Source organism: Ascidiella aspersa, chromosome 4 (genome assembly GCF_963924565.1).
Source record: "Ascidiella aspersa chromosome 4, kaAscAspe10.2, whole genome shotgun sequence".
Lineage (NCBI taxonomy): Eukaryota > Metazoa > Chordata > Ascidiacea > Phlebobranchia > Ascidiidae > Ascidiella > Ascidiella aspersa.
This window is the reverse complement of record NC_139450.1, coordinates 9,988,016-10,005,202: the sequence shown is the minus strand read 5'-3', so window position 1 is coordinate 10,005,202 and position 17,187 is coordinate 9,988,016. Positions and strand designations below refer to the sequence as shown.

Here is a 17,187-nt window from a genome sequence, read left to right as displayed (position 1 = left end):
TGCGTAATTCATCAAGGCATTTCTTTTTCACGATTTTTATCTACATCCGTGGGAAACGCCTGTAGTTATGACAGGAGAAACCCCCGTACTTAGTGACAGACTTATTGTGCAGAAGTCGTCTAGGCCAACCAGCTCATTAGAATAATTAAGCCGGACTAATGAAATCAATCTAGAAATACAAGCGTTCAACTTAGCATTAATCGGTAGGATGGTTTTGGGTTGCTGGTGCCTGCGACCGCTAACAGTTTGCTTACTAAAGAAAAAGCATTTATGCTTATAGATTATCTAATAGTTGCGAGCCAACATAAAATTAGTGACCATTCAACTCAATTCAAGCAAGACGACGTGAATTTAAATCTGTGACAACCGGCAGTTAAACTCAAGAGACCTTCTACACTTAGCAGTAGGCCTACTGGCCTATCATTTAAACACACAGGACTTGCTAATTACTACAAACAGAATAAAAGTTAAACTATTTCACAAAGGTATATTCTCCGTATGCATCTCGCTTGAACACTGCCATACAATAGCATTAATTTTGCAAAGCAGTGATGTTTAGGGAGTACATAAAACCGAATTTCTAGTCCAGAAGGGTTGGTATAGCGTAAGGTATATACACAACGTGACAAAGCAACACAAATAAACGGAATTTTGACAACTTCAGACTTAACAAAACAAATGTTGGAACCAGTGAAAAAAAAAACGATGAACCGCTTAAAATACAATAGAATAAGCAAGGCATGTTTAAAATGATATTTTAGTTGGTTTTAACGCCCTAACTGCAGTACACCAATTCACATGTTAGACGTGTAACGCAGTGTGTACGACACAAAATAACAAAAGAGCCGCCGAGTAAAAATTTTACACTGCGCATTACTTTGCCCGTGGCCGTGATACAATACTGCCACAGAAAATTGGAAGTCTTGCTGTACGGTTCAACGGACTTCTCAATTTGCAATGCAGTGGAAATAAACAATTTTATATAAAAAACAAAGAAATGCGCCAATGGGCCAAAATAAAAGGTTTAGTATTTATTATCTCCATTACATTGTTGGTCAAAAATTATGTGGCAAATTTCTGCATTGCAGTCAAAATAATTTTAGACATTGCTAACTCTATTTTGATGCCCGATCGAAAAGTAACGGAAGCTACTGACACAGCAACATACCAAGTATGATTTCGTGTATCAGTACGACCATTTTTAATACAGTATTATAGAAACCGGGCTTCCATGCCACTTGATATTGCTATTAAAATATCTAGGAAATTGACCATTTTACGTTTTACCTGTTAGATTGTGTCTGTTTAAATAAATAAAACGGTACAGCAAGTCTGGGAGTAATATACACAGTACACACACACATATTTATTCTAATAAATCGCATATAATAAACCACTAACGGTTTAGCAGGAAGGATAACGATCGCATTTTAAATACGACAATAAACAAAATCATTTTTGAGTATATTATTGGTTGTTAGATTCAAGAATTTACGAAATAAATCTCTTCAGATTACATTACAACGTTTTTCGCTGCACATCCGCCTAATAATGGTAAAGTGTTACACAAGCTAAAGTTAACTCTCCAAAAAAAAAAAAAAATTAATTACGTTATTTTCACAGCAAAAAAAGCAAAAGTATGTTGTGCAAGAAATACACACTAAAAGCTTGAAAGCGGTTAAAATTACTCGTTCTATTGTTTGCTTTTTTAATAAATGTTCATCAAAATAAGATGAAAGGTTTGTTGTCCGAATAAAATAAAGCGTGCGGTTGTATTAACAAAAAAACAAGCCTAAATAACTACCTTATTAATATGTTTTCTAGTCGATTTATCTAAACACTACTGTATGAAAAATAACATAGCGAAAAGGCCATTGCTGGATGGTATTTGTAACGGAAGCAGTGTCTATAGAATTGCGCCAGGTAAGGCCAAAGTGCATAAAAGACAACTAGGTTGTGTGTGTGTATTCTTTCTATTGACACACGGGGACACCAAGCGGCAAGTCTTCACAAACATGACAACCGCTCAGTGGCGCAGCGTGAAAGTGTGGTACTCAGTCGATCTTGACTTGGGCGTAGATCTTACGGATAAAGCTGTAGGAAGCGAAGAAGCCGATAGTTCCAGTCAGCACCCAGAACGTAAAGACGATTATGAAGGTGTAGCCGAAGTAGAGGATGGTTGGGACGAAAGCGGTAATGCTCAACTACACAAACAAAACAAATCAAGTTTCGAAACAGGTTTGAATGCACGTCGATATACCTTGCTGTTTTGCGGTCCCTCACTTAACACCAGTGTTCCCTCTAAGGTGCGCAACTGCGCAATTGCGCAGCAACACCAGACAAATTGCGCAGTAAAATTTGCTTTTGCGCACTTACATCATTCTCAAATTAGAACTAAAATATCTTCAGTTTTTTTGCCACAACAGTTTGAGCTTTTCGCATTAGCCATGTTTCGTTGAAGTTTGTAGCTAAAAGCAAGTAACCAAATCAAATCCGCATTGACAATTGTGACGTAATAAATTACTTTGTCCAATTGGTCTTCATCATCCATACTGTGTACGTTTTTTTTTTATCTCACGTACAATTAAATGTCTACTCAGGAAAACCAAGATTAAAGAAAAAATGAGTTTCAAAGAGTGCCGAACACAGCAGTGGAGTGTTTGACAATAATTCGTGATCATACAAGCGAAATGCATTTTTTAGGAAGTAAATTTTTAACACAATTGTAGTTTCTACACGATTTCTGTGCATATACAGCTGTGTGTTCAATGGACCAACGGCAAATGAGCGAATAGTTCGTGAATCTTGATTGTGCCCTAAAGGCATCCTATTTAAAAAAAGTAGACTTTTGTCAATTTAACCCAAATATTCAACAAAAAAAAATTCGCGTGACCGCTTTGTTGCCATATCCTTGCACATATTTAACTTGTAACGTCATCTTTAAAATTTTCACGCCTTGCCCCAATACAAAAACATCGATCTACCGCGGACACCTGCCAACGCAGCCTTAAAATAATCTTGCGCACTAGAAAAATAATCTTGCGCACTACAAAAATATTCTTGCGCAGTAGATAATTTTCTTAGAGGGAACACTGCTTAACACTCTCGACTCTTCGTTAGCGATGAAATAATGGAACAAATTACCCTAATTACTTTGTCGTTTCAAGCGCTGATATAGTGTTAGCTAATGAATTTTAATTAAATACACAATACACACTTCACTACGAAATAGTTATAGAACAGTCAAGAAGTTCGCACCGTTATAGTGAAATCTGCGGTTAAATCGTGGTTGTTAAACAACTAGGAACAGATAAACGACTATTGATGCACAAGATGTAATTGGGGGTACTTTATTTTTCTGTGTTAACAAGTTACAGTACTAGTGTAGGTGTGGTAGCAAATTGCGGTAAATTAAAAATACTGTTATGTAGCAGAGATTATTAAAATAAATAAATCTATTCCCTTCAATTTTTTTCAACAAACAAAAAGCGATTGAGTGCAATATTGTAAAATAATCTCAAAAAAAAAAAAAATTAACATTACCCAATACCCAGTTTAGTTGTTCAGCAGTTGTATTAGCAAATAAGATACACCAAGCTTACCTGTGTGTGAAAGTAAAAGACGGAATAAAGTAGAACGTATACTGCCGCACCTCCGGACACAATAAAGGACCTCCACCACCAGTGATAATCCTGGACAATATAAAACCCATTAGCGACGTGTGGTTTAGCTACATACCATAATACAAAGGTTCTTAAACTGTGTGCCGCGGCGCCCTGGCAGGTTGTTTCAAAGGGGGCGCACTATGATCTAAACTCAATTGCTTCAATATTAAAGTGTTTACACATATTATTATTCCCCGACATGTGTTTAGTATTTGAACTTAATGTTGCCAAAAAACCTGCAGCAATTGATTATTATTTTCAGAGCAAACAAAAAATAATTAGTTTTGGTGCGAGATATTAGTCAAAATTAGTGAAATTGTCAAGTCCGACAAACTTGTCCTAAGACATCGCAAGAATTTTTTTTAAAGAGAACCATTGCCTTGTTTAAGTATTGCTTTTTTTAATCTTAAAAAAGGGAGATTGGTTGAAATGCGTAGCCACATTTAAAGTCCTTGAAGAGAGGGATTCTCACCTCTGAGCAAAGTTGAAAGTAAACCATGACGATCGCTATTTGGCTGCAGGCGATCACCAGAATGACAAAGACGAGGAAAAGAAAGCCGAAGAGGTAGTAGAACTGATTCTCCCAGATGGCCTGCGGTAAAAAGGGGCGGAATAACAGAATGCTGTTAAGAGGTGTCGTTTAAACTGGCGAATAAATAGTGGTGAATGATAAGTAAATGATTTATTTTTAATTCTATTTTTTTTCTATACTCCTGCGTTTCTATTAAACGTTATCATTTAATAAAATGGATAGGATGATTTCGTTTGTTAGTTTTGTAAATAAATGTACCCTCTTAACCAGGGGTCGGCAACCTACGGCCCGCCAATGAATTTATCCGGCCCGCCGAGTATTTGACAAACTATACACGAGACCATTTTACATACACTTTTTGACTATTTTAACTATTATGTGCGAAAAATTTTGGCGCTTTGCGCGAATGATCTTATACATTCGGTTCGTTTACGGTTTGATGCTGTCCTTAAAAAAGTGCAGCGCTTCTTTGCCGTTGTGGCGTGAAAGGCTGTCAGGTGCGTCGCGGACAACACTTTACTGCCTCCTAAAATGTAATTAAACCGTCTTTAAGTGCAAAAAATTATCCGCTTTATTCACAGTTTGTTGTTTCAAGAACACAACTCTTAGTTAACATTTTGTGCGGCCCGCAGAGACATTTCTGAGTTTGGTTTTGGCCCGCGACTAGAAAAAGGTTGCCGACCCCTGCTCTCAACTGTTGACACACTAAAGGTTTTTTAATCGCAATAGTTAAGAAAAGTAGATCTGGTACAACGCACAAATACCATAAAGTCACCGAAAAAGTTTTAGAATCGATGCTGTAAAGAACCTATTTCGTGTGTTAAGTTGTGTTGGTCGACAGTAAGGTTTTGCAAAAGCGGTAAAAAAGGACAAAATGTTTGTTGAAAACATGTTTGGATGTTTGGTGAAAACCCAAGGACGATAAGCTTGGTGAATATGGGTCGCCAGCTACTTTATCACGCCTGGTAGGTATATAGGAAATGAAATGAATAGTGCATAGTCTTATGCGAGCGCGTTGTATGTCGGAAGCAATGCAACATAATATATAATGAATGATTGTTACTCGTTTCTTTCCCAGTATTGAAAATGTCACATATCCAGTACGAACATTAACCAATAGCACCGACTGCTTGAAGGTGTTTAACAGCAAAACCCCCAACAGATGTTATTTGCAAAAAAAAGATTTGTGGAAACATACATATTTCAATTGAAGGTAAGAAAATTTGGATAACACTATATGTCAGGGGTGTCCAACACGCGGCTCGCGAGTCGCATGCGGCTCTTTACCCAGTTATATGCGGCTCTTACGTTCATGTTGCACAAATGATTTTTTAGAATTTTCGATTTCGTTTGGTATGGAATATTACCGGTTCCGACACAGATTGTTTGCCTTAAGGCCAATTTATTTTTAGCAATACTTTTGAAACAAGAACAACGCAAAAAAATATGTATAACGTACCAATCGGACACTCTGTACTACCACGCGTACCACTTCTTGCAGAACAACTATTTTCATCGAATCAAATTTTATTTTTTTTAGCCTCCAACTTGAATTATTCAACGCTATTTGTAGATTATGCTATAAAACAATTGATGATATCTATCAAGAGCAGTAATTTGGCATAATTAACGCCCACTGCTGTTCCACGGCGTTGTACGGCTATTTAAAGCAACTGTGCTTCTTGTTGACAGTCCGGGTTTTTTTAAAAAACGAAAGCTATACTCGCGTACCACCTGAAAAACCTTCACGTACCACAGGTTGGGAACCCCTGGTGTAAGGTGTTGCTCTTTTCGGTTAACCAAGCAACAAATGTGGCTCTTGGTGTCTGATAGGTTGGCAACCCCTGCTATATGTGCATCAGTAGAAACATATTTATATTTTACAAAAAGTATCACACAAAAATTATTACCGTGAAAATAAAGAAGAGCTCAATAAAAACAGCTCCAAAAGGAAGAATTCCGGCCATCAAAACACTGTAAATAATAAAAACTGTAATAAATGCATAATGTTGGTATCTTAAAATAGTTTATTTAAAACAGTAAGCTAAATTTAAGATATCGTATCTAAAAAAAACAACAAATGCGAATAAAATTGGCTGAACAAAGAAAAATTTAGTATACCTGACAAAGGAATTCATATACCACTGCTGCTCTGGGACCTGGCGGGGAATTTGATTGGTGCGAACTGGATTTTCATAAGGCTGCTTGCGATATCCGAAATAGAAGCCAAATAGAAGCAGGGGAAGAGAAATGCCGCACCACATGGCCAAGATTGCAAGCATTGTAGTGAAGGGCACCTAAAGCAGAGCGTTAATTAATATAACAACCCATTGAAAATGTCTTGCAATCATTAAACATGGCGGACGGATGCATTGTATTAAATATGGAAAGTAAATGGCAATTTTTTGATTTTGAAACACAATATGTTTACTATTTATTGGTTTCACTAAACTTACTGCTCCTGAAGAGTGCTTTCCCCAAATAAAGAAGTTCAGAATGAATGACACAGATGCGCAAATCCCGGGATAAAGTAGACCAGTTTGTAGCGCAGCCCTCTTCCACAACTGACCTTTCAGACTCTTGTACAGTCGCCCAGCATAGAAACCACCGAACACTCTGGACATTAAAGTTATATTAAGTGCATAATAACAAGGGGGCATTTATTTTCACTTGTTTTGGTTAAAAACTTACCAACTTACACATGAAGCACTTTTAACAACAAGCAAATCAACAAAAGAAGCTAATGAACAGACTCATTGAACGAATAAAAAAACAGCTAAATTGCTTACCCCATTAAAATGAAAAGGACAAACGAAGCAGTGAGAAGTGAGCCACGACTGGATGGTGACAACATCCCCAGCATTGCAACAATAATTGTTACTAGCGTCATTCCAAACAACTGCACTCCAGCACCAATGAATGAAACCAGCAGCATGATCTGCAAAAAAATTTAAATTTAAATTTAGAAGGAGACGCATTGGATAAAAAAATGCACATTTATCCATACAATTATTTGGGCAATAAACTTGTGGGAGCTAATTAACCCACAGCGTTATGGCTGCACAGAAACACAATAAATGTTTCCGCAAAGTAAAAAAAGAAATACTTTCTGCGTTTGCCTTGTTTAAAAAGTGTTACGCAAACCAAGAGCCACATAAAACTCGCAAGCCGCCTGTCGGCCATCGATGGTCTACAGTATCGCATGAATATGATGGTATAAGTTTCTGGCTCAAAAGCATGTAAATACTCTACTCAAAAAAACGCGGTTAATTCTATAACGAAAATCAAATATTTCTTATTATTGATAGAACGCCGTGTCAGACCTTGGAATTCAATATTTACAAATAACTCTAGGAGCTGTTTTTTAAATTATATTTAACTGTATCTGTACCCGCTTTGGTGGTCTGAAAACATCGCCATGAACCAACTTCCAGCCTGTTTCTTCAAGTGCATCTTCAAGGTCGTCATCTTCTCTATTGTATTGTGCAATGTCACGACGTAAAGTTCTCACAATAATCATCGCTAGAACACCTATTAAATACCAATTTTAAACATTTTTATACAGTTAATAGAATAGTAATTTTCAGTTATCTAATAATGCGAATGCTGGGCTATGTTTGCGAATTGCCTATTTGTAATACAAAAATGTGACTAGCACAGTATTTATAACACAAATAGGTTATTTTAAAACTATTAAAGTTTTGCGGGGCACTTATTAATTTCTCGATGCACACAGTTTAATAAATAATAATTTAACTCATTTACATGAATTTAGTGTTGATTTTTCATCCTGAGAAACCACATAATATTTCTGATTCATAGCACAGAAAAAATACAACTTGTTGTGTAAGGTATTTTTACGATGTTTCCTAATGTTTGCATGACTGAGTGCAAGTTTTGTATAATTCAGCAAAATAAATTCTAGTGTTTGTGGTCCGTAAAAGAATTTGTTTTTATTTAGCAGCAGGGCAATGTCAAAAGGTTAAGAACCACTAGTTGGAACAAATAGGAATGTTGTTTGTTGTTGAGATGAAATCTTCTGTATGAATATTTTCAGTGTATGTAAGGTCATTTGTTACTTTTAACTGGAACTCGTTCAACTTCACAAACCGTTTTTGCCACATTAGAAGCAAACTAAAAAATACAAAACTAAACTTGTTGAATAGCAAGACAGCTGCGGACAATTGGTAGAATGTAGTTGTGGATAAAATCGAGTATGGTGAAAAATAAAGAATTTCTGCTATGATGATAAATTTTAGCATAACAACGAAAGAGTGGAGATACTAAGCTAGCCTGCAGCTTATTTAAAAATATATCAGATAAAAATACTTTGTCTGTAATTTCAAAAGTAAAAGGAGGCATGGGTACTTGCCTGCTAAAAAGAGAACCACAACAATAGAGTTGACAATCGAGAACCAATGGATCTGAACGTCCCCCATACTCAGGTAAGTGTCCCACCTGGAGGCCCAGCGAATTTCACTTTCCTAAATAAATAACATTTATTCATCAATCAAAACAAGCATAAACACTCTTTATTTAATATTATGCCAACAAAGCATGGCATGAAATGCCTTAATATATAGTTATTTCTGACATTTAAAAAAATTGATGACGGTGAAATAAAATACCAAGTAGTTAGTAGCTAAAACTGATGTTTAGTTTTGTTATTACAAGTGGCCCCGGAGAATGATATGACCAAGTAGACAGGGCCTGAACTACTTAAACAAGACACAACCACCAGTCATTCTGATGGATTACTTATTCTAGCTTCTGAGTAATAATCCATAGTACGACTTGCTGACAAGTGACAACCAGTCTTCCCGCTAAGCGCATTTTTTCTGCGCCAAATTGTGGGCACTTGCACACTTTTTTCACGGAAGTTCGCTAGCAAGCAAAAAAATTAAAAGTAATTTTTACTAAAATTTGACCTCCAGTCGTCTCCCGAAACCCAGTTTATCACTATTTTGCAAATATTATTACATATAATACCATAGGTACCACATTTTTACTTCAAGAAGGTTTAAAAAAATACCCGAGTTGATTTTATCCGAGCTATGTACAGAACAAAATGTGCCCAAATTAGTTTTATCCGAGCTACGTATGGACAAAAAGTGGCACCATATGTCATAGGTGGCACCATATGTCATAGATTTTTTTTAAATTTTATATTTAGAATCTCTGTGCAATTCTATGAAAAGTGATGCCAATTTTACCGAAATTGGTCAAGTACTTTTTGAGATATCAGCAACTAAAAATTGGACCTTTTTAGGCTTTTTCGTGATCGCTCATGCGTAAAATTTAACTGCAAATTTTGTTTGACCTATTATAAAGGTGTTTTAAATGGTAAGTTAAAAATTCCAATGCATATCAGTTCTTCGAAGTAAGCAGATTCTAAAAAGATATATTGTTGTTTGTTTTTGTATCACTACAGGCCACCAAGTGGCTAGTTTCACACATGACTATTTGTGATCAATCATGCATGACGAAACTTTGATCGGTTATAGCGAAAAAAACTCTACTTCGTTTTTTCTGCAACTTAGCTTAAATGAAACGTAATTTTCTTGGCTTTCTAGCATCCAAATATGAAGTGGGATATTTGAGTAGAAATGACAAAATTTGTTTGCTTTGTAATAGATTGCGAAAAAGCTTTATGACGCACTATTATAATGTATAATTATGAAATGTGATTGTCTGGTGCTTCCAGGAAGTAAAAAAAACTTTTAGAAATCTGCTGGTACAGCAATGCACACTAGAAGCCAATACATAGATCAATAATTTCAATCGATGTATGGCGAAAATTGCCAATAATTTTAATGTTTTGCGGTTGAAACACTTTATGCACAATCAGCGCACAATACTACTTATACTAACACAGAGGAGGATTCTATACGATGACGAAGAGCAAGATACTATACAATGTTAAGTACAAGTATATATGTATATTGGAAGACACCTCATATTCAAGTAACAGACTACCAAGAGCTTAAATCTTTCGCAATGTTATTGCAAAGCACTGCCCTTCCTTCAGTTGAACAATAATAACTGCACCGTATGTTCCAAGTAACCCTTATTACTAAGTAATAACTAATAATACATCTAAAGATCTATCACTTATTAAGGTTGAAAATTTGATGGAAATAAACTTGGGTTTGATCATAAATCATGACTGAAACTAGCTGCAATTCACACTGCTTCAAGTTACAAAAACTTATAAAGATGTGTGAGACCAGTCACACCACTTTTCCAAAATCAGGCTTCCATCAGACTTGGAGATTTGGTATTGTCCTCTTGATGTTAACACAACATGACAATCTGTCACAAAACATGGTCCAATGGAAAACATATTGGTCTTGCTTTGAGGCCAAAAAGGTTCCTGCACCTGGTGTAACTGAATGAGGGGCAGTGCTTTGCAATAACATTGCTAAAGATTTAAGCTCTTGGTAGTCTGTTACTTGAATATGAGGTGTCTTCCAATATACATATATACTTGTACTTAACATTGTATAGTATCTTGCTCTTTGTCATCGAATAGAATCCTCCTCTGTGTTATAAGTAGTATTGTTCGCTGACTGTGCATAAAGTTTTCAGTCGCAAAACAATTAATAGCAATTTTGCCATACATTGATTAAAATTATTGATCTATGTATTGGCTTCTAGTATGCATTGCTGTACCAGCAGATTTCTAAAAGTTTTTTTGACTTCCTGGAAGCACCAGACAATCACATTTCATAATTATACATTATAATAGTGCGTCATAAAGCCTTTTCGCAATCTATTACAAAGCAATCAAATTTTGTCATTTCTACTCAAATATCTCATTTCATATTTGGAAGCTAGAAAGCCAAGAAAATTACCTTTCATTTAAGCTAAGTTGCAGAAAAATCGAAGTAGAGTATTTTTCGCTATAACTGATCAAAGTTTCGTCATGCATGACTGATTACAAAAAGTCATGTGTGAAACTAGCCACTTGGTGGCCTGTAGTGATACAAAAACAAACAACAATATATCTTTTTAGAATCTGCTTACTTCGAAGAACTGATATGCATTGGAATTTTTAAGTTACCATTTAAAACACCTTCATAATAGGTCAAACAAAATTTGCAGTTAAATTTTACGCATGAGCGATCACGAAAAAGCCTAAAAAGGTCCAATTTTTAGTTGCTGATATCTCAAAAAGTACTTGACCAATTTCGGTAAAATTGGCATCACTTTTCATAGAATTGCACAGAGATTCTACATATAAAATTTAAAAAAAATCTATAACATATGGTGCCACCACTGTACCAGTAGCAATGGAATGACCCCTAGGTGAGGTGCTACCCCCTAAATAGAGCGCCGGCAGATTGGTTGCAAGTACTTCTATAAATATTTGATATTTTGTGCAGTAATTTTTATGTTACGCCTGGTGTGGTTTCTGCCTATATTCAGTGTCTTGTGGGTTACTTTGAAATTACACGCATGTGTAGTTCACCCGATCCATCAGAAATTAGTGCAGTTCTAAGCAAAAAGTTCTATGACAATTAGGGTATCCACGGGCAGGAGAGTCTGACATTTAGACCTTGAGGTAGTGGCAATGCACTAATTGTACCTTTAGGTAAAAAGGTACAATTTTTCCCCGTAGACAAATTAAAAATAGTTGCTGAAAATTCACAAAAGAAAAAAAAATGCAAAAATAAATAATTATACATGACCCACCCGAACCAGAGCCCAAGCGCTAACCAGCACCCTAACTCAAATAAGGAGCGTTGATTTGATAATTATTTGAACACTGGGAAAAAGCCCAAAATCAGGTGGGCATAAGATAATTCCCATCCAGGTTATATAGAATTGTTACAGTGATATATTAGGGCCGAAAGCTTTTCACAATTTTTGGTTAGGGTGCTGGTTAGCATTTGGATTCGGGTGGGCAAGTATTATTAACTTTAATCTTCTTAAGCAGATATGATAAGTCAAATTAGTGCATTGTCCAAGATCTCAAAGTCTAAACATCAGAATTTTCCATCTTTTCTATGCTCTAATTGTGGTAGATATTTGTGCTTAGAACTGCATTAATTTACGACGGGTCGGGTGGTAGCTTAGTAACTGCGAAATTTGGTTCGTGATTTTGTGATTAGCAAGTTTTGAGCTAATATTTGGATTAGTTCTCGGTCTCTATAGGCCTATTTAACTCATATTTGCATCTTTTACGGTGGATTGGGCTTGGTTTGTCAGAACAAGGACTGAATACAACTTTTTTTACAACTTTCTTTTGTCCTAATTTGAAGATAGATTTTAGCTCAAGGTATCTGTGTTTAGCACTGTATGTTTTGTGTTATGGGAAAGTACTTGCTTTATATGAAAAAAACTCGTGTTAAAATAGCTTTAAACTTTTTTAAACAAAATCATTGCAATTATCTGCGATATGCTTTTATTTGCAAAAAATAATTTTTTTGCTGTTTTTTTAACACATAAAAGGTTAGGACTGTCCGAAGATAAAACTTTTAGGCTTGTTGTTTTGGTAAAACAGTGTACAATGCAAAATTAAAAAAATACCCAAAAAGAGCAATGTTGCATGTTGTGTCAAATAAAGGAGCTTGAATTTATTTTATTATAAACAGGTAAGACGCGAGGGCGAAATCTTGCGAAATCCTGTCTCAAGGGAGCGCAATACTGCAAAAGAAACTCATTTTTATGTCTGGGAGAAATTAATTAAGATTACTGCGACGCCTATCATGCTCTTTGTTTTTCAACTCTATTCACAAATCAAAAAAATTGTATAACACTACAAGCTTCTCTACAAGCCTGTTCTTTCGAAAAACTGCTCATTTTAAAATTACAAAATTTGGGTGATGCAGTGAATAGAATTCACAGTACAGTGGTATCCCAGGCGTTGAAAACCACTGACATAACTAAATTATTTGTTAACAACATTGTTGGTCATGTATTCAAATCATTAGTAATAGCCATACCTTCCAGCGGACTTCATATGAATACTTGATCTTTTTTGTATCTTCAGTCACAAGTTGCTTTGCAGTTTTATCATCAACGCTACAAGTTTCACCATCTTTAACAGCAGACTGATCAACACTTTTGGGAAACACTTCAAATCCGACAACTCGGTATGTTTCTTCAGTCGCATCATGGTTGTAACTAAAAAAGAAAACATATTTTTATTTCTTTTATATCAACCTTTGATTCAAATACAAGCTTTCATACTGTATGACCAAGAGCAGGGGCGTGCAACCTGCGGCCCGCGGATCCAAAATATGTGGTCCACGGTGTGCTTAGGTTTTTGGCCCGCAACACTAAACATTCAGGTAACTGTTAAAATATTGAAACTTCCTGACTGTTCCTTAGTCTAGGTCGCCTTATATAGCATGTAATTTTTTAGTTTATTAGAATTAGAATGTGACTTGCTAACAAAATAAAACTACAAAATGTGTTTTGGATGTTGTTGCGGAAAGTGCACAACTTTGTGTTAAAGTGAACTGAGCGCCGCAATTTTTTGTTCTTGAAATGCTTTCGAATAGCTACGTGTGGCCATGTAAAGAAAGCATAATGTCCGTTTGATCTTTTTCGCTCATTTGAAATGTAATTGTTTTATATTCAATATCAATGATCATGTGAGTTGTAAAAAAAAGAAACAAATTTTTCTCAGCGCAGCTAAAAAGTAGTTTTTACCACGAACATCTCGATCTAAATTATTTTCCACAGCTGAGAAAATTTGTCGCTTTTAAGGTGGCATTGTTCGGTTCAACGTACGTGTGTAAGCAATTTTTTTGTGGTAGTCACTAGCACAGTGGTAGGCCAACTGTGGGCTGTGAGTTATTTTTGAATAGCTTGGTGTTATCATGTACTGTAGTTGTTGGCTGCGTGATAGCCGTACATTCATTGCACTTTATTTTATTAATTGGTGGGACATTATAATGTTTTAAATTGGCTCAGATTGGAAAGACCCAGCACGTACCAAATGTGGTCTGGTAAGCCTGTAAAACTATACTTTTTGCCAACTTTAACTCTAGGTAAACGCAAATTTCGCGCGTATATTCCGTTTTATATAGCATGGCAGTGTTTTGGTCATTAAGCATAGAAATACATTTTCACATATAATATTTCACCTTAAAATCAACTATCCCCCTAAATCCGCCACTGTTTTTTGTAGTGGTTTTACGTAGTGGGCCTTTAAGTAGCTCTGAAAAGACTACTTTAGGCCGCAACAAAAAGTTTTCCGACTACTCAACAACATTTTGGCGACGAGATATGCAAGTGGCCCGTGGTCTAATCCGAATACACATATTTGGCCTGGCAGTATGAAAGGTTGCACACCCCTGACCTAGAGTGATGGTGGCCAACCATCAGATAACAACAGCAGTTGTTACTTGGTTAACCGCTAAGAGCCACACCTTACACTACACACATGGAATGAAATGAATGGGCCTATCACTACATTTCTTACTCACTTTACAAAGCGATTGCACGAAGCGCGAAAAAAGTGCCTTTATTTCTTAAATAGATAACATTTAGCTTGATATCAAATTGCAAAGCCAAAAAGGTCAAGTAGATAGACATTATCTTGATTAAGACGTTTCGATACGAGCTTGTATCATCATTATTATCAAGCTACATCACAGATCCGTGCATAGTGTACCCAAGATAACATTTTAATTTAGAAGAAAACGCAATGCATTGATTGAAAAAATACAAACTTATTGATATATATAATGTCGTATATCAATAATATTTGGGCATATTTTTGTGCTTATCTTGTTTCAAAAGTGTTACTAAAAATACAAACAGTCTAAGTCGAAACTGACAATAAACCTTAACTTAACCAAAGGAAATCGAAACCAAATCATAAGTGCAACATGAACGTAAGAGCCGCATGTTAGCCAGCCCTGAGTACAAGAGTGTTTAGATGCATATAAAAACCTATATTAGCTTAGTTGCTTAACTAGACATCTCAATACCTAAAAGCACCACACTTGCTGAATGCAAATTAATTAGAACATAATATACTTATATTTACAGTACTTTATACTTACAGTAAAGTAATAGTAAGGTGGTTATTAAGGTATACTCCATTTTCAGATACCATTCCTAGTTTAAATCCATGCTCAATTTGTTCTTCATGTGAATCTAGAATCCACTTGGTTGCAGCTGGCAGGTTGTCAGCAAGTCTAAAAGGTTTTGTTTTATTTGAAAATCAATAATTGCAAGGTGATACTTGTATTAATTGCTTAATATTGCCATAGCATTGCTCTACAAATTAAGTTCTCTGCAATTGAGTTATAATCATGAAGGAATTTGACAGCAGTAAAGTAGGTAGAAAAATTAAAGAAAGTAAGTAGAAAAAATTACATTATCAAAGGTCAGGTGAAAAAATAAACAAACTCTTATCGAAGTGGTTAGAATCACTAACTCAGAAATGCAAGATATCAAATTACCCTTATGTTCTTTTAATTACACTTACAAATGGACAGAGTATTCCTCCTTAATCTTTTGAATAATATTTTTTGCCATTTTTGCATCAATATCTTTTTCGCAAACAAAGGCACAGTTTTGGTCTTCATTCATTTTCACAGTATATGCAGTGTTAACAATTCGATCTCCCCTGAGAATCTCTCCTGCAAAATTTAAAAAGTTTTTTTTAAGAAATATAAATATTCCTAATAACCTTACCCGAGCTTTATATAACTATTTCTTACCTAGGTTTTCAGTTTTGTATTCAACAACACTTGGTGCACAAAAGGGTATTGAGTAGTATTCATACGGAAGTTGGGTTTTTGAACTAGTCATTTTCACAGCCTGAATTTAAAAACAAATACTTGTTAAATTATAAAACTACAAATTGAAACTCACTAGGATAACAAAACATTAGCAACAAATATCCTCTAAGACCAAGCACCAAAGCAAGAAGTTACTTTAAGACGGCCGTACCTTGATTTCAACAGGTTCCTTGTCCTTGAACTCAACTGGTGCCACTCCAGGTACATAAAATGGTGCCACCAGATGAAGGCACAGAAACAAACAAAATGCAGCTAAATTGCATGATGCGATCATCTTCACAAATCAAACACGTTGTTTCGAGCAATTACGATCAACACCACATCAAAAGGATAAACAAATATTTTTTGAATATGTTTAGGGACTGAAACAAGATGAATTAAATAGAAGTTAATTCATTATGCAAATCTTACAAACTTAAAACATATAAACATGGGTCAGTCTGCAAAAAGTATAGCTTTGTATACACTGATTTTATATTTTATTGGGGTTTACTGAATTGTTTAGAAGAAAACAAACAATTGTCACATGTTTACAGGTAAAAGCAGGTATTTTACTCGCATGTGTGTGGTGACCATTTTAAAGTTTGCTACCAGCTTTATCCATAGCAATAACAGTAGTTTAAGCCGTATTAAATAGAAGGCTAAACTTAATTAAGCAAATTATCGACCATAAAAATGAAAGGCGCTGGTCTAGAATCCTACCACAACGTTGAAATGATTATTAAGCAATGCATAATATGTGGGTTAGGGTGTCGTTTAGTGTTTGGGTGTGGGTAGGTCAAGTAATATTGTTTAACACTATTACTGGACTCACCCAAACCCAAACGCTAACCGGCACCCTAACCCAAATAATGTTCGTTGTGGTAGGATTCTAGACGAGCGCCAAATGAAATAAAAAACTAACGATACAATAAGGGTACAGCATCACTAAATTTCTTAATAAACAGTTAAAAACGATAACCGTGATAAACTTGTTTGACGTGTTCTATTAAGAAATAATCTTGTCAGCAGTTTTCATAGAAATCACACTATTTTTTAGGTGGTTATACTTTTTTATGGGGTGTATAGGGGATAATAAAATAAAATTTGCGTAAGCAAATTAGGTGTCGGGGCTTGTTTTGACTTTTCGTTTGTTTTAGTTAAAGAAAAAACTAATAAATTTAAGTGTTGTCCAAAAATTTTATACCTCAGAAAACAGTTCTTGCGTAAAACGCACTAAACCGAA

At 35.4% G+C, this 17,187-nt stretch overlaps 1 protein-coding gene across 1 annotated transcript; it reads right to left on the bottom strand.

The window, feature by feature from the left end:
- Positions 1 to 472: 472 nt before the first annotated feature.
- Positions 473 to 16,320, bottom strand: LOC146147102 (transmembrane 9 superfamily member 4-like). The gene is made up of 14 exons (XM_083388528.1): positions 16,114 to 16,320; positions 15,882 to 15,981; positions 15,647 to 15,800; positions 15,219 to 15,353; positions 13,146 to 13,326; positions 8,570 to 8,681; positions 7,589 to 7,728; positions 6,987 to 7,135; positions 6,654 to 6,813; positions 6,319 to 6,494; positions 6,108 to 6,171; positions 4,138 to 4,257; positions 3,603 to 3,692; positions 473 to 2,204 (listed from the first exon to the last, which is right to left on the bottom strand). Exons 1-14 carry the CDS (start codon positions 16,234 to 16,236, stop codon positions 2,055 to 2,057), a joined length of 1,854 nt encoding a protein of 617 aa, XP_083244654.1. The 5' UTR covers positions 16,237 to 16,320; the 3' UTR covers positions 473 to 2,054.
- Positions 16,321 to 17,187: the final 867 nt, after the last annotated feature.